General features: G+C 45.4%; 2 protein-coding genes across 7 annotated transcripts in view; one reads left to right on the forward strand and one right to left on the reverse strand.

The window, feature by feature from the left end:
• Positions 1-22,000, forward strand: part of zhx3a (zinc fingers and homeoboxes 3a) — a 37,276-nt gene extending 15,276 nt beyond the window's left edge. The window contains exons 1-3 of one of the 6 annotated variants that reach the window (XM_085925108.1): positions 4,572-5,054; positions 17,315-20,085; positions 20,420-22,000. In XM_085925108.1, coding sequence (XP_085781234.1) covers positions 17,471-20,085; positions 20,420-20,453 — 2,649 coding nt within the window. In that variant the 5' untranslated portion in view covers positions 4,572-5,054; positions 17,315-17,470 and the 3' untranslated portion in view covers positions 20,454-22,000. Of the gene's footprint in view, positions 1-4,571; positions 5,055-7,768; positions 8,100-8,297; positions 8,951-8,993; positions 10,127-10,161; positions 10,247-17,314; positions 20,086-20,419 lie in introns of those variants that run through there. The other 5 variants (XM_085925104.1, XM_085925106.1, XM_085925107.1 and 2 more) reach the window with 5 other exon arrangements.
• sack1d (scaffolding CK1 anchoring protein D) lies at positions 1,475-5,145 on the reverse strand. Its single transcript, XM_085925110.1, has 4 exons — positions 4,507-5,145; positions 3,185-3,352; positions 2,964-3,088; positions 1,475-2,819 (listed from the first exon to the last, which is right to left on the reverse strand). Exons 1-4 carry the CDS (start codon positions 5,110-5,112, stop codon positions 2,018-2,020), a joined length of 1,701 nt encoding a protein of 566 aa, XP_085781236.1. The 5' UTR covers positions 5,113-5,145; the 3' UTR covers positions 1,475-2,017.
• Positions 22,001-23,695: the final 1,695 nt, after the last annotated feature.

The raw sequence follows: 23,695 nt of genomic DNA on the forward strand, positions 1-23,695 counted from the left end.
CGCGTCTGCCAAATTAAATCGGAACGGGCTTAATGTGGCATTGTGCGAAACACTGGCTTGTTTTCTAATTCACTCCTTCTGGTTCATTGCGGTTAGTCGCCGTGATGCTTAATTATTTTGTACGTTCCAAAATGGAGGCTGAGTAGCGGATAACGTTTTCGTCGTTAAGCAATCAACTGGCAATTAGTATCCGTGTCATAAACATGCACAGATTGAAAGATGTGTCAGATGGTTTGAGTCAGTGAGATGCTAAAATGAATGAGCCTGGCTTGGCTCTTTATATGTGCAGGCGGGCGGGCCTTTGTTAAGGAAAACACTCAAGAGCACGAGTGGATCCAATAAATGATCTCAGGAGTGTACATCCAGCAAACGTGCACGTTGCCAAAGCTCACATTCCACTCCCAAGCGACAGGTGTATCTGAATAGTTGATATATTCATGTCGTATGAGTTTCTGTTTTTTTTTTTTTTTTTTTTTTTACCACCGCCTCTTAGGAGACTATGGAGCAGATCCAGGTCTGGAGTTGATATCAGGCACCGGCACATGTTTGAACCGGAGCAACAAATATGTGGTCGAATAAATTCTCAATGGAAATAACTACCAGTTGGTGGTATTTTTTTTAATTTTTTTCCCTCCAAATTATTTCTGGACCTAATCGCAGATAGATTTTCCTAATTTTATCAGACTTTCAAAATGAAACTGAAGTTTTGCCTTAAGGGAAATGATCAAATGTAGTGCAAATGTTCTTGTGCTAATTAAGACTTTGTTTTGGATCTGTAGCCCCCCCCCCCCCCCCCCCCAAGACCGACTCTTGTGTTGCCAAAACAGGCTTCCTCCTAAATGTGTATACATTGATACGGAATAGTCGCACCTCAGGCGGCGAAGCGTTCGACACATCAAGCTCAGCGGGATTGAAAACTGAGCACACGAGCCAAAACTCTGATGTGTTTTGATCCATCCCAGCGAGGCTTTGGGTGCACGATAGGAAGTTGAAAACACTCTTGGTGCCAGGCTCAGCAGCATTTACGTCCGTGCAAAGCCACTTTTTTTTTTCGCTTTGCAATTCAGAAGGACGCTCAGTAGAGCATTGCTAATATGGCCCTCTAAACAAATTCCTACCCCCTGCTTGTCTTCTGTCAGGAAATATGCTGCTGGGAAAGCTAGTTCTTTGAAGAATCATTACAAGAATGAATTTTTGAAAGGGAAAGAAATGCAGTGGTTCACTCCAATTAGGGGGTGTGAATAGCGCTCCTTGTCAATGACAAAGCTTCTCCAAAGTGTCTCAGATGCCATCTCGACTAATTTGGTCGAGACATTAAAGTTAAAAAAAAAAATAAAAAAAAAATTAATACATCACGAGTGCTTTTCTCTCTTGTGCTGGCACTTTGCTCCCTGGTGTGTTTTGAAGCTGCTCATGACAACTTGTTTGGAATTGGACTTGCAGTTAACACAATCAAGAAGCAAAGAAAAGAGCATTTATTATTAGCAAAGCATAAGAGCAAGTTTATTTCAAATCATATACCACAGCCATGTTTGATTTAAACAGCCACCTCAGTACAAAGGCACGTCATTCATCAAGTCAAATAACAAATGTGCTCAAATTATTTCAGGATGAGTCAAATACAGATTTAAAAAAAAATAATAGTAAAAAGCCTGAAATGTAGCACTGTCAACTGGCGCCATTGAATTAATTTTATTTTAAAAATAACAATTGGTCAAACTTTTTTTGCCATTGTGTTAAATATAATTTGATATATCAAAAGTACTCAGGATCAGTGATTTCTCAAAGCGTGAGACTCGTACTGAAAAAAAGTGCCATACAACATCCCGAATTGTCTACATCTGGAAGTTATTCATTCCAGTAACAGTAATATTGCACAATTGCTACATCACGAGAGCAACTATTATTCCACGACCGTTACAGCCCAAGTTATAAAGACAGAATTTAAAAAAATACAAGAAAAAAGGCAACCATTTGGCATGTGAGGAGTCAAGTGTACAGTGTCCACATCTTGTCATCATGTAACAATGGCTGCACTTTCAGCAAGTCGTCGAGGGTCTGGCACGGCTTTGTCCAGCCGCCATCGACCCTGAGTCATCACGGCTATGTCTGCTAGCTCTTGCCGTTGGGACAGCGTGGCCATCATGTGTTCCAGTTTGGAGCGAATGGCCGAGTAGTGGTGCTGGCGCTCTTTCGTCAGACTGCTCAGGCAGTCCTTCAGCGTGCCGGCTGGAGCTGCCTGGGTGGGGTTGCTCATCCTGAGAGAGACGCTCTTGTTCGGGCTGAGCCCGGGATCGGGCTGCCGGGTGAGCTGGAGGTCCGTCTGCGCTTCACCGTCCGCCACTAAAAAACTGGTCTGGGTGGCCACATGGTAGGACAGCACGGTCGGGCGGACAGGCTCGCTTGCTGCCGATTCCTCCGCCGGGGGATTTGGACCAGCGGCAAGGATTTCTTGATCCAAAAAGTCGTCACCTATAGTTGACGCGTTTGAGGCGCCGCTGCTGTTTTGACCCTCTTCCGGGATGGAACCCTCGCAGGGAATCTGCAGGGATAGAGTGCTGATTTTCTGTCCCGGTGTGCTGGTCAGACACACTTGCTCTGAGGGCCTCTCCCTGCTTGGGAATGGGGAGGAGGTGAGCACATGCTTGTTGGGAATGTGCTCGAGGATGCCACTGTTTCGTACACTGGCGAGTCCTCGGGCATTCACGGGAAGAGACTGCGCATAAAGAATCCGGAACTCTTCGTCAAACTTTTCCGTTATCTGACCAGAAAGCTCGATCAAGTTGCTGGTGTTCAGTTTGCCGTCGGTCCAGTTGAACCTGCACACAAAAAGACTGATTAACATTGGCTCGCAATTTGATGCAACATCCTGATCGTTTCCTATGTCAATAATGGCTGGCCCAAAAAGATCATTTCGAAATGCAAAATTCTAGATCAATAAATGTCTCATTTCGAAAAGATACCTGTATGACCCCGTAGCTGCACGGTTGCCATCAATCAGCATAAAGCGCTCATGAACTCTCCCAGTGATCCTTGCTCCTGATCTTGTATAATAAGTTGTGCCGGTTATGGTTCGCACTCTCATTTGCTTCAAGAACAAAAAAAAACAAAAAAAACAAAGAATCTTTCAGGATGATTTGAAAGATTGTGTGCCAGCAGATATGGACGCTGCAGCGGTGGGTACCTGAAGGTCATCCAAGATGACGCCAATGTTTGTGCACATCTTGAGGAAAGCGGGACAGCTCGACTGGTCCAGCAGAATGTAAACGGGGACTTTGCGGATGGAACACGCCTCTTGAAGATCTTTGAAGATATCCAGGTCTGTCAGGGAATCTGTAACTATGGCAATCACCTGCAGTGGAAAATTACAGGGAACATAATTTACTTTCAGGGCTGTGTTTTTTTTTGTTTTTTGAATGCGGCACATGATTGTGTTTTCATTTGTATCAAATGCAAGGTCTTCTTGGAAAAAAAAAAATCGGAATGTCTGTCAGACGCACTCCCCTTGCAATATGTGTGCCGATGTGCCGTCTTTCGACAGTCGTCTGTTACCATGGCAATCGGCAGCAACACTTGGTCAGCAAACAAATTATTCGGGCGCCACCCCCCCCCTCTCAAACAGGACAAGCACCATTTTTATAGGAGATTTGTTTTGCGCAGATCTTCCATATTCACCAAGAGGGGTGGAATTTCACAAGCCGTTGTGGTGTGTCGAGGATTAGACACGGATGTTAACGTAATCGCAGATTTAAGTCTTCAATCTGCTCATAGACACGTACAATCTGAATCTGCCTCATTTGAATGAAAATGCCTGGATTATTTGAAGGAGGGTGTGCCAAAATGTCTGCCCAATGACAATTATGCACAGTTACAGTCTTTAGTACGGCAAAAAAAAAAAAGAAACTGGCTTCCGAGGGCCTCGCTACAACAAAAGGCCTCGATCATTTCTCATGACCACATTGATCTGGTTCCGGCATTTTTCCACAAATCAAATATCAATTTGGCTCCGCAGAGGCTAATAGAAGAGCAAGCAAACTCAGGCAAAACGAGTTGAGACACATTTGCTGCAGTGTTTGCAAAGGCCCGAGGTCCTGCTGAAAGAAGCCACACAAGGATTTCTTCTTTGAACAGCAGACGGGCCTGACAGCTCAAATAAGGCATATGACAACACAATGAATATTCATTCGCCTTTTACCTTTGATTGTCCCTGCTTTTGCTCATTTCATCTCGTTAAAAAGCCAGACGACAGAAATCAGGATCAAACTAAATTCCATGGGGACTATCCAACATGATTTTAGGATGACATTTTGTTTTAGTTCTATTATTCCTGTAAAAAGCAAAATGATTTGAAGTGATAGTGGTCTACCTTACAAGACAGCCAAAATCAAAAGTGTGTGTGTACTTTGTTACTTCTTCAAAGTACTATGAAACTGTGGCGTATATACTATACTGGTTTGTTTCCAGTTTATGTAAGAGATGTTGCAGGCCTACAGGATTGGAGCGTACCTCTCTGGCACTGCTGATCATTTTCCTTGCAGCTTCTTTACAAGCATAGATGTTGTCGCCATAACTCGGCTGAAAGTGAGCCACAGCCCTGGTGACTCCCCGATACGAGCCCGCGGTGAAGGCGGGCCAGCCGATCTCCAGCGGCGGCGGCTCCACGTCCGACATGTCGGGGAAATAAGTGACCGACAAACAGTCGACCGAGCTGCTCAGAGTCTGCTCCTGCAGCGCCTGGTCCTCGCCGAGGACCGACACGCGCCGCGGGGCGACAGCGGCGCCCCCGACCCATTGGATCTCCTCGTCCGACAGGAAGTTGGCGATGGACTCCTTCCTGAGAAAGCCCAGAAAGTTTTCCACCCCCCCGGTCAGGAGTTCCTCCAAGGCGAGTCGGTGTCTCTCATTGTACACCTCCTGCAGGTTACACTGCGCGGCCCCTGCGAAAGTCGACTTGACCCTTAAGAGCGAGTCGTCCAGGCACTGTGACAGAGCCATTGCTTCTTTCCCCACCTGAGCGCTAACCGTTCCTCGGGTGGAAGATGTTTGACCTACAGGTACAGGACTTTCGTATTTTGTGTTTTGCCTGAGTTCCTGTTTGTCCCGGGTCGCCATTGGTTGCCGGTGAACACTCGCAGGAGAATGGCGACTCTCGATTGGTCCCGGTGGATTGTCAATTTAATGTAAACACAATGTGATTGGTTGGTTTGGATGCAAACATGACTTGCTGTCGTTCACCCACGCACGCAGCAGCAAGACCTCTCACTCTGGTGTTTTTTTAATTGCTTATCAAATCTTACTTGATTTAGTCGTTGACAACAACAACTTCTTGTGAAGGATTTTGGTTGGTACAAATACTTTGCTAGATTAGTTTTGTTGAATTGACGTTGTCTAACACTGCCCTTGGGTTTTCTTATCCTGAAATCTTGCCCAGCGGTGTGTTACATCAGCGTTATGCTTATCATTATAGTTCAGAAGGAATTGCATTCGGAATTTTGTTTGAAATTATACACTAAACTGTACATTATATGTTTAATGACTTCGCTGCTTTTCCCACCTCTACCTTTTATTTTGCATTATGCAGCTTGTCTATCTATGGAGCCACGTTAGACTTCCTGCTGACTTTGACTGGAAAACAATTACTATACAGTACCGACGCACTACCCAGTTTGCGTTAGGCCTCGCTAACTTTTTGTTACACGTTGTAACTTGTAACTAGTAGCGCCGTATGGCTTGCAGCAGCGTGTCGTCGTAGAGTAGACTCGTAGCTTCTCTTAGGCTACACAATGTCATTAATTAATTTGACATATTGACTTCTTAACATATTAATTAATTAATACAAAAAGGTTTTAGACCTAGTTACTAAAAGGCAAGATACTATTAGGTTTTTTTTCTATTAACTGAAGAAATACGGTCAATTTAAGTGCAGCCAATGTGTTACCTCTATTTACCTATCTACTAACTAACCTGTTGTATTTTTACACTTGTGTCGATGCTGTTACCGAGTAGGAGATGGAGCAACTGTTTATATAAAACTGAGTAATTGTCAATGTTTTTCATTTTGAACTTAATTTGAGTAAGTCCATTTTTTTCTCTCTTGACATATTTTTGCCTAGGGCCCCCTGGAGGGCTTAACTTTTATAGCAAGACAGATATGTACAATGCTACATCATAATGGCACAGAATCTTGTGAAACAAAGTTACAATACAGAAATGTGAATGTTTATTGCAAAAACACAACATCATGGCCTTCTTTGGTGTTTATTTTGCACATGGTTATGTGTGAATATTTGGGTTTTCAAAGTTAAAGCGTCGACTTTAGAGATGATTTAGAATTACTGGGGGGAAAAGCAACTGCTGACCCATAACCTCTGCTCACTTGTTTAGAACAAAATGGTACGCGATGAGGTTTGAGAATTGTTTCTGTAAAAAAGATGCTTATAGAGCTGAGTCCACTTTGAACGTTTTGTGCAACTCTTGTATCATACGGAGAATTATAGTCAAGTAAAGCTATTCGAGCAGTCTTTGAATCTAAATGTACTTACTATTTGATAGTGAAAAATATTATTTATTATGTTATAGCATCTTTCCAGTGAGAACTTAATTTCTGGAACAAAAATGTGAGAATGCTGCCAATGAAAGCAGCTGCCATATAATGAAACTTGCAGCAACTCACTGTTCACACCACACCCACATTTTTTGTGTCTATGCAGCGGTTTAGCAATTGATAATCTTGTTGTTCCTGAATGTTATTTTAAGGCAACGTCTTGAACTCATTCCTGGACAAACTGGTAAGACAAAACTATTATTATGGCAATATAAATTTTGAACAATGGTGTCACATTACACTGCGCATCCTGCACAGTTCATTGGATTATTCCCGATCTCAATCGAATGTTTACAATATTTATATTATTTCATGAACAATTTTATTGCTGGGAAAAAAACCATCGCAGCAGCTCCTAGCAATCCCATCATGCCGTACATATGGGATGACAGTATTTGCCTTCCAGTTTCAGTACCGCTCGCCCCCCTGACGGTCGTAGTTGACCCAGAGACAATCCCGTTTAGGATACATCCAAACGTCGCAGAGGTGGGGGGTGGGGGGGGCATGAGCTGAGATTCAAACCTGGGACCCCTCGATCGTGAGGCAGAGGATTAGCCCACCGAGTTAACAACATTGTTGCAGAAAAAGGCCAATATTTTGTCAACATGGAGTGTTTGGACTTTCAAAAGTAATAAATCATGTTGTTCGTTTATTGAGTTGAAATCAGTTGAGAAAGAGCCATGCTGTCACATGCGCTTCCATCTTTTAGTAACTGACATTTTGACCTGGAATGACACGACTGTCCAATCCACACAAATATAAATAGAAGAAACCGAGAAAGTACGAACCCAACAGGATTCCAATCCATGTACGGATTTTGGGTGACCAAGTATCCAGGCAACAGATATTTGTTTTGGATTACAGTATCAAATATGTTTAAGCCTCAGTCCATATAATTCTGGATTTGGAGGCTGAGTGCTGGAGTGTGACTCCACGCAACTAACCCAGGTTCCATATCATATCCTATTGCTGGTCAAAACACTTCCGGCGATATGAAGTCTGTTTGCATTCATCTCAGTTGTATTTGGCTGGTGCCTCGGTTCTCGTGTGCCATCCTGCGTCTCAGAGGGGTGGTGACGTTGCACAGAACCAGTCTATACATCCTCCTCCCCCCTTTTTTTTTTTTTTTTTTTACACGCGCTCATCTATCCCCGCCCCTCTCCAAAATTTGAGATGAAAGGGCTTCTGGATTTTGGATGACGCTCCCAATCACGTGCTCCTAGGAAATACACTGGCTATATTTTTTTGGAGCTGCCTCGTCCTGCATCGCCGACCATAGTTGTATTTGCAGCGGGCCGGGCAGGCAGCTCCTGTCATGTAATGTACCTTGCCGTGGTCACTGACGGGTTCACGCTAGTTCGCCGGGTTCACTTGAGGAGAGCCCCCACCCCCTGCTCGCCTCTTCTCCTCCTCAAAGCGCGGCGATCGGAGCTAATCCAATATTATTCATTTCTATATTCATGTCGGATTCCATTTTGCCGTGCCGACTGTTGAGGTAAGGACACATCTACTCTTTCTGGGGCGGAGCAGCGCGAGCTGCGAACTTGTTTACCGAAATGACGTCTCGTTCTTGAATTGTGGATGTTGATCCGCCGCTGCTGTAGTTTATATCAAGTCGCCTATGTATAAAATGGCGACACTAGGTGGAGGGGGTGGAGGATTTTTGTGGGGGGGAGAGGGCTTGACTCTTCCTTTAGCTTTATGTTGAGTGCCAGCTGACCGTTGGCAAGTGTCTCAGGAGGTTGTGTGAGGCTATCTGAGCCTTGTGAATGGACTTGAAATGGCTTTACGCGTCACTTTGTCACACTTGGAGCCCGCCGAGCCCCTCTGCGTGCGTGTGCGCTCCAGCTCGCTAGCTATAGCCTCCAATGTAGCGGATCTGATGATTGTTTTGGGGTTGTTGTTTTTTTATTTATTTTTATTTTTTTAATATTGCACAACGCGCCGCGTTTCCTCTCCTGAGCGTTATGAGTTGGGAGAGACTTCCAAGCCAGCAACACTCGCGCGCACACACGCCAAAGTGTGTAGGTTCACACATATAACATAAGACGGCCGAATCGCATCGCACGCACAAGTGTCACTAAATCTACACCAGCCTTCATGCACGTCCTGAGATGGTAGGCCCAAATGCACAGGACTCTTTCTTTCATTTCCTCCTCTTCCTCCCACCAACATGTGCTTCTGCCCTCCTCACACACCCACTCAGTCACACGCGCTCGCTCGCACGCACACACACATTGACGCAAGTACTCAAGGCTCGCTCATTGCTACATATTTTTCCGGAGTTTGGATTGCCACTGAGGTTTTGGATGTATCTCTTCCCTGCGAGGAACATATTTTATACGTGTACGTAAGTACTGACATAGCTTTAAAAGGCATGTGGGCTGTTTTGGGACTCCACTATGTTGTGGCCCGCAATGTATCCCAGAATGCATCTTGAAAAGTAGTGAAATCAAATGTCATCATATTTGCTGTCCTGTATTCAACGATGAGATCGATCTGTTGTTTGGCACGAGTAATATAATATAGGTATAGCAATCCAACACAGATAGACAGACATAAAGGGTTGTTCTCTTACACAGTCCTGACACATTTTGGTGACAAAAAGTAGACGAGACTGGTCTAAGTTGTGGCGCAGGTGTTGATTTCGGTGAGTTTGCTTCAGGTACAAGAAGGTGTTTTGTGTGGTGGATGTGATCGTATTTCATTCATAAATATGACATCAGCGTGCATGGAACCCTCCCAATTATTGTCGGAATCAATTCGTTGAATGCATCATTAAAAGCAACCTTGTACTGCGGCACAACTGACGTGTGCGTGCGTGCGTGCGTGCGTGCGTGCGTGCGTGCGTGCGTGTGTGTGTGCGTGCGTGTGTGTGTGTGTGTGTGTGTGTGTGTGTGTGTGTGTGTGTGTGTGTGTGTGTGTGTGTGTGTGTGTGTGTGTTGATCAAGGTTTGGAAGGAATGACTGAATCATTTACTCATACTTTACTCCCTAATCACAATATAAGAATTTTTCGGGGGAATTTGTCAGTAAACTATGTTAGTCAATCCTCATGTAGAGCTCTGGGAGTAGGGACAGAGTCTCCCCAATGTGCCTTTAGGGGAGGAACCTCTCCTTACCACGAGGCCAGATGAATCGTGGCAGCCCGGCCAGCTCGACTCGACAGGCGTGATTCACTGGCAACTTTTGGCTTTAATGATTTCACCATGTGACGGCGTTGCATGTAATGTAGGTCAAGGAAAGGACTGAGGTTTTCCGCAGGGCCGTTTGTTCCACAACAAGTATGGAAGTCCGCTCCCCTGCGGACATGCTTCATACTCGATTGGTGGGCGTGTGTGCGCTTGACCAGTAAGACGCGGTTGGCCCGGCCAGATCTGCGTGCGTGGAGGTTTTTCGCTCCAGCCGGATGTAGACTGGGAACGGGCTGCCGTGTTTGGGAACTCTACTCTAATGAGGCCAGCCGGTCGGTCTCCCTTTCATCCAGTCAGAAATAGGACTGCGCTCTGGTCCGCTTTTGTGAGTAAGTAACAGTCTTAGCTGCAGAGAGGGAGACATTTCATGAAAATTAAGTCAAATGGGAAAATAGCATATGAGATAAATGACAGATGAAGTGGCTAACGCCGAGGCAGCTCACTTTTAGGTACATGTTTCGTTTGTTTGTTTGTTATGGTTGTTGACTCACTGTTGACTTTTAGCTGTGGGCTAAAATGATAAGGAGAAAAAAATGCCAGTTTGTATTTCGTGAATAAATACAAATATGAGCCTCACCTTTAGAATTGAAACATCGAAAAAAATATTTACAAATAAATACCCCCAAAAATGAAAAAAAATATTCAACACAAAGGTAACATATATTTACTGGAATTCTGAGCTTTTGAACCCTTTGAAATATAAATCCATCTCAAAATGAGAATCGATCATCAAAAGTGTTTATTGATCAATTTCATCATGGATGAGTCAATTCATTGTTGTAACTATCATCTCCATAATGGCCCTTCTTCATTTTGGTTTGTAGTTTTGTGCCTTGCTGGTCTCCTGTTGAGTAAAAATTCTCCTCATTGTTACTGTCGCTGTTACTTGTGCCGACCCAATGGTGCTTCTGGCAGTTTGCCGCAACTACTGTGGCGCTATTCCGAAGTGTAAGAGCAACCACTAAAATGGAGGGAGAGTGCGAAGGGGGCATCATAATTATCTGCCATCACTTTTACTTGTTCCGTGATGGCTTCACAACTCCCTCCATCCGTTTTCTTGTTCACAACGGGCTTACCGTGGAAGGGCGCCACGCAGCGAAGACGCATCACGCCTCTGTCTACCTCCAAAATTGCACTTTGTGTGGTGCTCTGCCGACTTGTTTGGTATTGTGCTCTGAGGTGTGTGTGTGAGACTCTCACGGCTCAAAATGAAACCTTTGCCAAGGGAGGTCATATGGCAGATCTAGCTGACTTGGAGTATTCAATGTTCCTCAAGTTCTAAGAAGAGAATCAACTGTTGTTCTACCAAACCAATCAAAGGTCCTGCTGTTTTTTCATGCAAAGCACAACACAGGGTTCGGTTCTTTCGCAACTACGCAGGTGCAATTTAGTCAAGGCTTTCAGCTTTTATTTAGTGCCGCTTTTGTCGTCCGTCTCTGCTATATCGAATCTCGGGTCTCACTAAAACAGCGTGTTTGCACAGTTCCAAGCAAAAGAAACACTTGTGCTCTTGGGGGGGGGGGGCGTGGGGAAAGAACCCCTGCCACTTTCTCTGTCCCATGCATGAGCTGGCAGTGGCCAGGCTTGGAGGAGGTTGCGATGTCCGCCATTTTAGGATGGACTGTACAATGTGTGGTACGCCGCCATCTTTCTTCCTTTTCTTCTTCACTTGCAAAATGAATGCCTGTAGTCTTGGCTATAGAACTGAAGAAGTTATTCATGAAAAGTGATGTAAAAAGGATGCATGACTCAGACTTTTTTTTTTTTTCCCTTGGCGCGCCATGGTTTATTTGTCCGTCGTTCATCTGGGCCGCAGATAGAAGGCTCTGTAAAACAATGTACGCCGTGCCCTCACACGTAACAGCAAACATGTGCGAGGAGACACAAATATGTCACCGCTGCGTCCGATTGAGAAATATGGAGATGGGCGTCATTTGAAGCACGCTCATTTGTGCTATTTCCTTAACTAAGCTCGCCGCCGATAACCATTGGAGGAGCGGAGAGAGGCGGCTTTTGGGTTGCCAAGGAAGAAAATGGCTCAGACCTCACCCGAAGTTGTCTGAAAAGGGGCGCGGACGCTGAATGGACTTTTCAACCAAGTGGCTCACAGGCCCGTGTGGATTAAAGTTTGTCCTGCGCCAGATGCAGTCCGAGGAATTTGGTGTGTATGAGTCTTGAGGTTGGTGGGCGTGTGCGAGTGTCTCGCCACTGAGTGTGTGTGTGTGTGTGTGTGTGTGTGTGTGGCATAGTGGGCAAGGGGAGGAGAAGGGTTGCCATGGCAATGTTAACACATGAGTGGCACGACCGACCGGTCTCCCAGTGGACGGGCCTACAGTCATGGAGGTAAGGGGGGGGGTCGTGTGTGTGTGTGTGTGAGTGAAAGAGAGAGAAAAGGGAGGAAGAAGAAGAAGCCGAGATGGCTGACAACACCTGCGTCGCAGACGTTCAGACACAAACACACTCAAATACGTCGGACGCAGACATAAAAAAAAACAGAAGACACTTGGAGGTCAGGTTTTTTGTCTTGAGCTGGACAGCCAGTGCGACGGGCGCTCTATTAACGCTGTGCTAATCACCCTGACATCTCCCACTTGTGCTTCAGCACACGTATCACTCCAGCCACACACTTATTCATGCGGCGGCGTACATGATGTCAAAGCTGTTCGCTCCGCTTCGTATATTATTCCCAGAATGCATCACGGTGGACAAACGCAAACTAGTCCACAGTGAGACGGTTTAAAAAGTGCCGGATCACGTCCGTCCGCCTCATAAGTGAGCCCAATTTTGACAAGACAGTGATATTCTGTCTCTGCCTTATCTGGCTCTTATATTTAGGTGTCCAGCTGATCCCCCTCACATGACATCCAATCTGTATTGGGCAGAAAATGTTCCCTCTGGACACATTTTCTGATCTTTCAAATGGATCTGTCAGGGCTCTTCCCATGTTGCCCCATTTAGAGAGCGTTTAAATAAACAAATAAATAAATAATACAATGCAGGCGTGGATCACTGTCAGGGCAAATGAACCAGAAAGCAAATGTTTTGAGAGCGAGCGATTGTTTTCTCTCCTTTTTTTTTTTCCTTTTGTGGCAAAGTCTTCCGCAACCGTGGCATCAAGAGACTCCTTGCCAGTGATTTGGTTCAAAGAGAAAGATTTGAGAGCGTCGCAGGCGCTAAATGTTGCGGAAGTGAGGAGGGAGTGTGCGAGAGTGTGTTGACGTCCAACTAGGAGGTGTCAGCGGGGAGGAATATTGAAAGAGCGCCGGCTGTCATCATCATCACTCATCCTCTCGCTTTACTCCCAGATGTCTGAGTTTTGTCTTCCTTTGTCCTGCTTGGTCTTCTTCTCGCCTGTCACATGAAGGCGCAAACACAAATCTCTGTTTGCTCGTGTCAACTGTAGCTGACCCAATCATCTGGGAGTGTCTGCATCAGTGGGCTGTTTTGAATTAAATTTTAATGTCTAGCAACCACTTTGCAGCTTCGCCTCCTTTTCCGGTGGCGGCGCGCCGTCCATTTTTCACGTTGTAATATTCTAATTGCCGCAGCAGTTTATGAAGTGATGAAAGGCCGCCGCTTGCCGAGGTAGAAGCACTCAGCCGTCCCGTATAAGAGCGCACATTCTAATCATACATTAATGACATGTAAATATAATAGTGGAAAGCAGGCCCTCCTTCAAATCATAATGCTGCCATTAAATCACATTAAAGGTTAAAAAAAAAAAAAAGGAACCTAATCCCATTTGGTTGCTAAGGCTTGCTTTGTAACAGTTAAGGCTCTCTGTGAGCGTGGGTGCCCAGGAGAAAAGGTTTGCACCAGCGTGGCCATGTGACACCATGCGGGGGTGACAACGCCGCTCCGAGCTTTGTCCACCTTGCCACCCAAACACAAATCCTGCCTTTTCACGGGCACCATTCAATGGGAAGCCCTTGTTTTGTGTCTCAAGTCACGGAGATAAAGTAGGCCCTTCTTTGGATAGGTGACTCAATTCTTTATGCAAACCGTCGTCTGGTCTCGGGTTCTCCCGGTGAGGGTCTGGGCGGTTTTAATGGAGAGCGTACTCGACCCCCTCGATGACTGTTGCCTCGTTTTAACGCAGCTGCTCTCGCATTGTTACAAAATGACCTTCTCTATCCATTCATCCATCCGAGCATTTCACGGCTTCTTTTTTTTTTTTTTTTTTGGTACTACAATCACAGTCACTGGTTCGTATTTTTATAAAACTTCTGTCCGGTAGAAAAAAATAGAGAGTGACAAAGCTCCAGACATCCTTGTAATCAAATAATGCTGTCAAAGTGAAGAAATAAAAGTTGCCCAAAAGACACCAAAATAAATATAGTGACGCACCTTTAATGTGAACCCCGAGTCTGTTTTCGATCAAAAAGATGGCCGTGACGTAGATTAGTTTAATCACAACAGCACGGCGACTCAGCATCAAAGCCCTTCAATATACATTCATTGAAAATGCGCTCGTCTTGTTTTTTTTTTTTTTCTATCCAAATACTTACTGTGATTATGTTTGGACAAGTGCGCCAGCGTAGTTTCGTGATCCCCTACGGTGCGTCACAAACCTCGAGACCTTTGTTTCTCAGGCTTCTAAATGACCTACAGTGTCGTCCTGTTGGACCTCAGGATGACGCAGAGACGGACAAACCGGAAAAAAATTGAAACTCCACATAGACGGGAGATTCTAACTAACCCAGAGCCTATTGATTAGAATCTGCAAGAATCTGCTCAGCCACAGTAAATGTGCTCAATGTTACTTTGTGCGAAGACTCCAAAGGCATGTCCGCATCTTTCCTACAGATGTTTGAAATGTGCATGCCTCCATTCTACTGCTGCGTGAACACACTTGTAAATTTTTTTTGTTGAGTGAACAAAACACGATGTCCTTAGCGGGGGTTAATTGAGTGTTCCATCAGAGGGTATCATGACCTGTCTGGCACCAAAACATACAGCACATGCCTGCGTCTGGATGCAGTGAACCGACCGGGATTACTGCATAAGATGCTGGTGACCTACTTTTTTTTTTTTACTGTTTGTTTTGTTTTGTTTCATTCTTTTTTTTTTTTATTATTATTTTTTTTTTTTATAATTCCCCGTCCGAAAGCAGCAGCTGTCAGTCGTAAAATAACATTTAAAAAAAAAATAATAATCACAAGGAGCCATTTGGCGTCATTGAGTGCTGTTGTGCAGTCATTTGATGATTTTAATTCCGGATCATGTTCATTTTTAATTTACCAGCCACTGACAAAGGAAGGCCTTTTCAAATTGTAAAATATATAAGTGCTAAATCGGATATTAGCAATTTGCTGTATGAAAGTTGAACGTGAGCGAAATGAGTTGAAACCGACAGGAGCGAGCGATCGAGCGAGCGCGCGCGCGCAAGTCGCTCTGCTCTGCTCTCGCCACACGTCAACAATTCTCCAGTCCCAGAAAAGGAGACAAGAGAAATATGATCGGAGGTTCTGTGTGTGTCACAAGTTCATTCAAGGGCCAGAGCGTTTTCTCTTGTTTTGCTTCTTTTTTTTTTCACGCCTTTTACTTTCCGTTCCTACATGGCGATTAAAGCCAGCTGTATCTCCGATGTGACACTAACCAGGAGAGTTTTTTTTTTTTGGTCTCACAAATTGGAAAATGTATGACTTGATGAGACAGTGACAAAAGGAGAGAGGAATTCATTGTGTATGAAGTGTTATAAGGGCTTTGAAAATGGCTTTGTGCAAAGTGTGTGTGCGTTTTGGTTGTACGCGATTGTTTGATCCAACAGAATTATGCAGAAAAGTATTTATAACACGCACACAAAAAAAAACACAGCATTAAGTACACTCGCGCAATCACAAAACTGCTGTAAGTTTTTTTGCCATTTCAAAATGCCTAAATGCATATTCACTCATATTTTCCAATTTGTCAAACCAAATGTAAATTCAAACAATAAAAGTTTATGATGGGCAGTTTATGCACCACTGCAAACTAAAATCACAACCATAAACGACAATTAAATGTGAATAAAAAACAAAGCATGACTAGAAAAATATAAGATGCACATGTTTGACGCACTCCTTTATATTGGCTTCCATTAGATGGTGCCGATGTAAATGTAACAAAGTGTCGAGTGTATATTGCGCGTCACAAAAATGTCGACGCAGTTAACTAAATAGTCTTTTGGGATGACACCCATTCAATATACATATTAATTATATGTATATTATATTGTGTGTGTATATATATATATATATATATACAAAATATATATATTTATTTATTTTATTTTCACAAGAATGTGGAAGCAGTCAACTAAATAGTCTTTCTAATGACATCCAGTCGAATGGTGGAATTTTTAAATTGCAGTTTAATTATTCCCCGTGTGTGTGTATACAGGTTTGGTAATATCCGGTCTATCTTTTTCAGTGCCAACTTCCCTGTTAAAAAATGAAATGAAAAGTCATGGCTTCCAGAGACAAAGCCAGCGCGCATATTTTTGTATATTTTTGCCTGCAGACAATGTAAAACAGCTGGAAAGGTGGGATACACACCCTACGATCAATCAAGAGAGTGGGGGGGGGGAAACACCCCACTCAATAGGTTGAAAATCCCCGAGGAAGTGTGCGGCTAATATTTATTCACCGATAATAACTCCTTGCTTGTGGGAACCAGGTGGCGTCTGGCAACAAATATCTTCCCGCAAATCACATTGCTCGCTATGCACCTTGGCTATAGTCGGCGTGCGAGCCTACAGTTTAATTACTCTTTTCTTTGTTTCGATCATGAAGCGCTGCTAAAAATAATTCCGTGGACACATGCCATTAATGATTAGCTCGAGTTAAACCTTAGGTAGCAGTCAAGGAAAACAACAAATATGGCAAGTGTGAGACATTGTCACTATGTTGATTTGAATGGTCTTTTTTTTTTTTTTAATTGATGAAAAGTGACAGTATTTTGAAAATCAAAATAAATCAACACAACACTGACAGGTGGTGATGATCCTCGTGTGTGTTGTGTGTGTGTGTGTGTGTGTGTGTGTGTGTGTGTGTGTGTGTGTGTGTGTGTGTGTGTGTGTGTGTGTGTGTGTGTGTGTGTGTGTGTGTGTGTGTGTGTGTGTGTGTGTGTGTCTCGCTCTCACACCTTTCTTGTTGAATTGTTATTGTCTTTGTATAGTCACATGCATTTCAAAAAAGCCTTTTTTTAAAGGCGAGTCTGACACGAGGCTATTTTGAATCATCAATAAGTGCTTTGATGCCATCAATAGCATTTTTTCCAACCGGCGAGTATAAAATATATCTGTACTTGCAAATTGGACTTATATAAGACAGTTTTATTTGGAGTGCAAAGCTGTGCAAGTGTTTTCCTCGAGTGCTACAATTGTGGAGCAACACCACCTACATTGTCACACTGTATTTCCACCTCCACGCTTCATGTTAGCTTCCACACATTGGCGCTGCTCCATTGTTTGCCCGTCACGTCCTTCGACTTGTTTGCACAAATCTGACTGATGTGTCTTTTTTGCGCCTTCACAGGTTCCCCGGGAGCTTTTAAAGTTGGACAGGGGTCCCGCGGCAGCCGAAAGCATGAAGCAAAACACTGTGGCTGATCCATGACACGAAACTCCGCCCGCCCTCTGCATCCGACCGGACAATCAATCACTCACTTTCCCATCTCCACCGAGCTACGCCATGGCCAGCAAGAGGAAATCCAGCGTACCCTGCATGATACCATCCAAATCCAAACATGCGCGCGAGGAGATTTTCCTGGGCTCGCTGCCAGAACTCCTACCCACCATCCCGGAAGACGGCATCCTCAGCATCTCTGGAGAAGAGTCGGGCCACGTCTCTCGAAACTCCTCCAAAGGCGGATGCGGCAGCGAGGTGCAGAAAGGAGGCACGTACGCCTGTCCCCCGTGCTCCTTCGAGTCCAGAGATTTGAACTACTTTTTGGATCACATGCACAACTACCACCTGGACTTTAGGGCCCAGCCCACTTTCTACTGCCTGAACTGCGGCGTGTCGGTGGTTCGCTTCGAGGCTCTGGCTCTGCATAACGCTAACGCTCATCCCAAGATCATGGAGGGCTCGACCACCGCCTCGCTGAGCGTCAACAAGAGGGACGGCCTCACCACGGTGGAGCAAAGCCTCTTCACCGACAACGGCGACCACTACCGGGAATGCGGGATCTCCCTCAGCAAAACCCCCATTGCCAAGATGATGAGAGCCAAGGGAGAGCACAAGAAGATTGTAGTATCTCACACCGTGGAAGTATTGAAGAAAGTCAGCGGGACCGACGCAGAGGCCAGCATGCTGACAAATGTGCCTGAACTCCAAAACGGGGCTCTCAGTCTTTCTGGCGCCCAAGCTATGCCGAGGATAGCTGTCGGTCACGTGACTGCGACCACGGTGTCCAACCAAGTCTTTCACCAGCACATTCCCTCCCTGTACTCCCCGCCTTGCTCGGATTCCAATCGTGACCTTCCGAAGGTGATGATCCCCCTCAGCAGCATCCCCACCTACGATGCCGCCATGGACACCAGCAGCTTTCTGAAGACATCCTTTGGCAAGTTCCCTTACCCGACCAAAGCTGAGCTCTGCTACCTGACGGTGGTGTCGGAGTTCCCCGAAGAGCAAATCAAACTGTGGTTCACTGCCCAAAGGCTCAAGCAGGGCATAAGCTGGTCTCCGGAGGAAATCGAAGAGGCCAGGAGGAAGATGTTCAACACGGTGTTCCAGGGCAGAGCGCCCCAAAAGCAAGCCGCCACACAGCGTCATGTCAATCACATCGTTACTCACCACACCGTAACGGCTCCTTCGGGTTCCAAAGGACCAAACTTCACCGTGGCTGAAGTCCCCTATGGCGGAGTGAGAGCCAGGCCCATTGGAGCCATTGCCAAGCAGGCCAGCATGTCCAGCAACCCCCAGGTGACCAGGCTCTCCTACTCCACTCCGCTTCTCGCTCAGAAGCTTCCGTCCCTGGTCAGGACAACACCCGTGCCGACGAGGAATATTCGGCAAGCCGGCGAGCCGGAGAAGAGCGGCGAGGGCCACGGGGCGGCGGCGGCGGCGTGTCGCAGCAGCAGTAGCAGCAGCAGCAGCACTTGCAGCAGTAGCAGCAGCAGCATCGCCGCCGGCGCTCTTAGTGCTGAGAATGCTTCCTGGAAAAACGGCAACAACGACGGCATCCCCAGCTTCGCTGCCTGCTCCTTCAAACTTAGCAATAACCATTTGCACTACGTTGCCGCTACCCCCAACGACAAGACGCGCGACAGTTTAGTGACGGCGCCAGAAGGCTTCAACAGTCACGTGGTAAACACCAGCAACGCCAATCACAACAATCATAACAGCGCCGCCATCGCTCCTCAAGAGCAGGCCGACGCCTCCAGGAAGGACGAGCAGCGGCGCCTCAATCAGAGCGGCGACAGCAGTATTAGCAATGAGCAGCCCGCCGCTCCCCACCCGAACCACGCCAGCACTTCCCCGACTCAAAGCAGCACCAGCACCGCCGCCGTCGTCACGCAAAGCGGCTCGGCCGACGACGGCAAACCCAGCAGGGAGTTGAGCATCAAAGGCATGTCAATCTTGCAGCAACTTATCAAGGACGACGACCATTTGACCGGAAACAGAAGTCGCTCGGAGCAAAAAATTGAACCCATCAAAATCAACATCAAAAGGCTGAAAATGAACGAAAGCGACGGCGCCTCCCAGACTGCGCATCAAGAACGCAAGTTGGAGATAGCCGAAGGGTCCTTCTCACCTCCCTGGGCCAACAAGAACGCCCAGCAGCTACGCATCCTCCGCCAGGCTTTCTCCAGCGCGCGCTGGCCCAACAGTCAGCAGTACGAGGAGCTGAGCGTACGGACGGGCCTGCCCAAGTCCGAGGTAGTGCGCTGGTTCAGCGACAGCCGCTACAGTCACAAGAACGGCCAGCTCAAGTGGCTGGAGAGCTATCTGCGGCCGGCTGGAGATGCAGAGGAGGCCACGCTGCAGATGAAGCAGCAGACGCATCTTGACGTGAACAAAGGCCTCCAAGGAGAAGGAGAAATAAACACTGACCAGCGGCTTCGATGGCAGGATTTCAACTCGCCGCTGCACGCGCTGATGGCGGCCGAGGGGAGCGGCGAGCTCATCAGAGCCGATACATCCGCACAGCCGGGAGCCTTGAAGGACGCCTGGCCAGAAAGAGACCGTCAGCAGCAGCAGCAACAGCAACAGCAGCAGCAACAGCAACAGCAGCAACAGCAGCAGCAGCTAACTGCCGCTCAGCCAATTATTGAACAACCCAATGATGCCAATCAGACCAGGTCAGTCCAACAAAATGCTACAACTTTATACATTGACAACATTCAAGAATCCATCCATCCATCCATCCTATACATAGACCATAACACACCTTGTTTGAGGCGTATGGATGCGTCTAGTCTTTTCGGTCATGCTACATCCAGCCAATCAGGGGTCTGAGCTAAAAAAAAAAAAAAAAGCTATTTTTAGGTCAGGCAGAAGTCTAGCCCGTTGAATTATAGATTTGAGAGTGCGTGCTAATACGTGTGAATAAATCATAACAATTGTGTGCAGTGGGATGACACGCTCCTTAACCTTGGGATCAGAGCCTCACCTGTTTGTTTGCCTCCTGTTTAGGGATCGCCTGAGGATGGAGCTGCTGGAGGTGTGATGAAGTCGCCGGCCGGCGTACAAGGCTGGTTCTGGTTCGCTCCCGGGCCGGGCTCCCGAAACGAGTGTTTGTAATGACAGCAAATGTGATTGTAGCTGGACCGTAAGACTGACTGTAACTGTGAATACCCCCCACCCCCCCTTCTCCTCCTTCTCCTTCTCCCCTCCTCTTCCTCTTCCTCCTCCATCTGCCATCACTTCCTCCCATGTCAGAAGAAAGAACTTCTCACCTTCTTCAGTCCTGTGATGTTTCAGCCTTTCATGCTTCTTTGTGTTCGTGTGGGGAGGGTGCACAATGAGGTCAGTGTGAGGGATCAAAGAAAAGAAAGAGAAGACGCACACTGACTGGAAAACTGACTTGAATGAACAAAAATAGGACGGGCGGGATAAGGCCGAGAGATCATGTTTTGGGGTCAGCGCCGGAAATCTATATACAGTATATGATCGAAACTGCACTATAAAAAGGGGGTTGTACTGACTGAATGGACAAAAGATGTGTCAAAGAAATGTAATTGTTGGCTTTGTGATATTTTTTACTTTTTTAGCAACCAGTACTTCAGCACTGCCTTGACTTTTACGTGTTTTTGTTTTTTTTGCTTTGTTTTGTTCCAATTCTCTATACTTTTCTGGTCACTGTAAGTCCAGATGCAATCAAACATGTTTTATTTAGACCTGTATCAATGTTGGTGATCACTTTGTGGTTCGGCTACACGCAAGAGACTATAACAATGCACTAATGAAGACAGCAATGCTCAAAATCCCACTGCCCCACTGCAAAGGTATTGATTGACAGCTTTGCCCGGATCAATAACCTACAAAGCCCTTGCAAGCTGAACTGAGACAAGCCTGTCACGCTAACGTTGCCTTACTCAGCTCTGTCTATGTGTTTATGGCCTGTTTGTCGCATCAGCTCGCTTTCCAGCTACTGCGCTTTCTGTAAAAAGTTTGAGGGAAAAAAAATAAAAGCAGAGAGGGAAGAGAGGAGGAAAAAAAAAAAAAAAAAGCCAGTGCATCAAGGATCGCTGTTGGTCTCTATCTGTGAAAAATCGTGTGCTGCTTTCTGTACACTTTGGAGATGTTTTAATATGAGCTGTAACTGTAATATTGTATCAAATCTTGTGACTGGCCAATTGTCTTTTGAAAGCTAAATTACCAATTGGATCTTTTGACACTGACAGAGTGAGATCTGGAGCTAGCTAGAGAGCCAAATGGGGAGAAATTCTTCTCTTGTTTATATAAACATACAGTCACTACATGGATATCCTATTAAGCTGCATCCTTGTCAAGCTGCTAATAGCTAAGAACGGTGCTATACCATCCAAAGTGAAATTGGAGGTTCATCTCCTACCAGCAGTGTATGCACTTGTGTCGAATGTTACAAATTTATTTTGGTTTGAGATAAATAAAATCTGGACTTACGGTGTAATGATCGCTTACAACAACAACAAAAAAAGAACTTTTATGAAATAGCCTGATCATAAAGCACTGTTGTATCATCCTTTCTACACTTTCTCTGAATCTTTACAGAATAAACTGAATACTCACCAATCAGCAGTGTTGAGTTATTTGTTCCACAGCCCACCTTGCAGCCATGCCAGAAAAAGCTGCGGGATACGTTTGAACTGACTCTGCATTGCTTGGCGCGCCACCTGCTGGCGAACGATTGACACTGGTTTAAAACTGGCGGAAAACAGAAACTCGGCTTGGTTCCATCTTTTTTCTTCTTTTTACTTCAAGGCAAAATGGGATTGGCTCGGGATTGTTTTGTTTAGTAGACGCTCTCATCTTAGTGCAAATACTGTTGTGGGGCAGTGTTGGGAAAGTTCATTTTCTACTAGTTGAACTAGTTCAAAGTTCAGTTCACACATTTTAATATCACTGCAGCACGGTGTTAGTGTTGGCCCGTGAATGAATGATTCGTTCAAAAATACCGAATCCTTTCAGTGAACGAGAGCGAATGAATCACTTGTTTTCAGTTCATATGACTTTAACCAGTAGGTGTCGGTAATGCGCATTGAAGCTGGTACCACCTCGCCGTAAAACAAAACAAAGAAGAAAATGACGTAACGAGTCGTGAATTGCATTTTCCGTTCACCAACTGAACGGATCTGTGAGTGAACGAAACAGTGAGTGAGTGATTTGCATGGCGAGAACGGACGGATCAGTGAGGGAACGAATCCTGACTTTCCCGTTCGCGAACGAGTCAATGGATGAACTAGCTTCCTTCCCGTGCGCGCATCAACGGATCAGTCAGTGAACGTGTTGCGTCTCCCCCCTGGCTTGAACTATGGAAGCCGGAATGTAGATTTACGATTTGCCATGGAAAGAAATCATGCACGTTTTCTCCAAGCGTTATGCAAAAACGGCGAGATTATGCTTCTCTTTGGGTAATTTTTATTTGATACGATTTATAGTAGTTTTCAAATAACGTGTATACGCTTAAATATTGTTGTCCAATACATCTACTGCAATTTCACATTAGATTGCTGGTTTGAAATGTACTTGTATTATTATTTTTTATTTTAATAAACATTTATGTTCAAACTTGTCTTGTGTTTTATTCCTTGTTTTATATTTTCGCCAATTGAAACATGAAAGATATTTGGTTAACTGCTTTATATGACAATATGTATGTTTTACGTTGTTATTTGAGTTAGTGTCCCCCAAAATAACAAATGTCGGCATAACGGATTTTTTTTTTCAACGTTTTATTCACATTAAACACATTCGGTATAACAACACCATCAAAAACAATCCAACAAATACAAAATTAAAACATCAATGTCGGCAAAATGTGTCGGCTGGATAACAGCAACGCTGTCTGTCACTGTCACTCGTGAATCGAACGAACCTGAAAATGGCAGTGTACCTAATAGAGCGTCTGAATGACGTCACAGATCAAACAGCCAATCAGAAAGTGGGGGTGAGGGCGGGTGTGGCACTTTTCATTTTCATTTAAACTTTGACAATGATTTTTTCCTAATGAAGTGGCCTGCGATTAGGTACACCTGAAAATGGCGGCGTACCTAATGGAGTGTCCGAGTGACGTCACAGATCCAACAGCCAATCAGAAAGTGGGGGTGAGGGCGGGTGTGGCACTTTTCACTTTCACTTAAATTTTTTTCCCTAATGAAGTGATTAGGTACACCTGTATCCGCGTGACGTCACAGATCCAACACCCAATCAGAAAGTGGGGGTGAGGGCGGGTGTGGCACTTTTCACTTTCATTTAAACTTTGACAAT

The sequence above is a fragment of the Syngnathus leptorhynchus genome, chromosome 11 (assembly GCF_054491065.1).
Source record: "Syngnathus leptorhynchus isolate UIUO chromosome 11, UIUO_Slep, whole genome shotgun sequence".
NCBI lineage: Eukaryota > Metazoa > Chordata > Actinopteri > Syngnathiformes > Syngnathidae > Syngnathus > Syngnathus leptorhynchus.

Bases quoted from the DNA above. Each gene is read 5' to 3' on its own strand.
- sack1d (XM_085925110.1), bottom strand. From the start codon at position 5,112: ATGGCGACCCGGGACAAACAGGAACTCAGGCAAAACACAAAATACGAA. The intron at 3,353-4,506 runs GTACGCTCCAAT...TTTCCACTGCAG, and splicing joins TGATCAGCAGTGCCAGAGAG to GTGATTGCCATAGTTACAGA. The intron at 3,089-3,184 runs GTACCCACCGCT...TTGTTCTTGAAG, and splicing joins TCATCTTGGATGACCTTCAG to CAAATGAGAGTGCGAACCAT.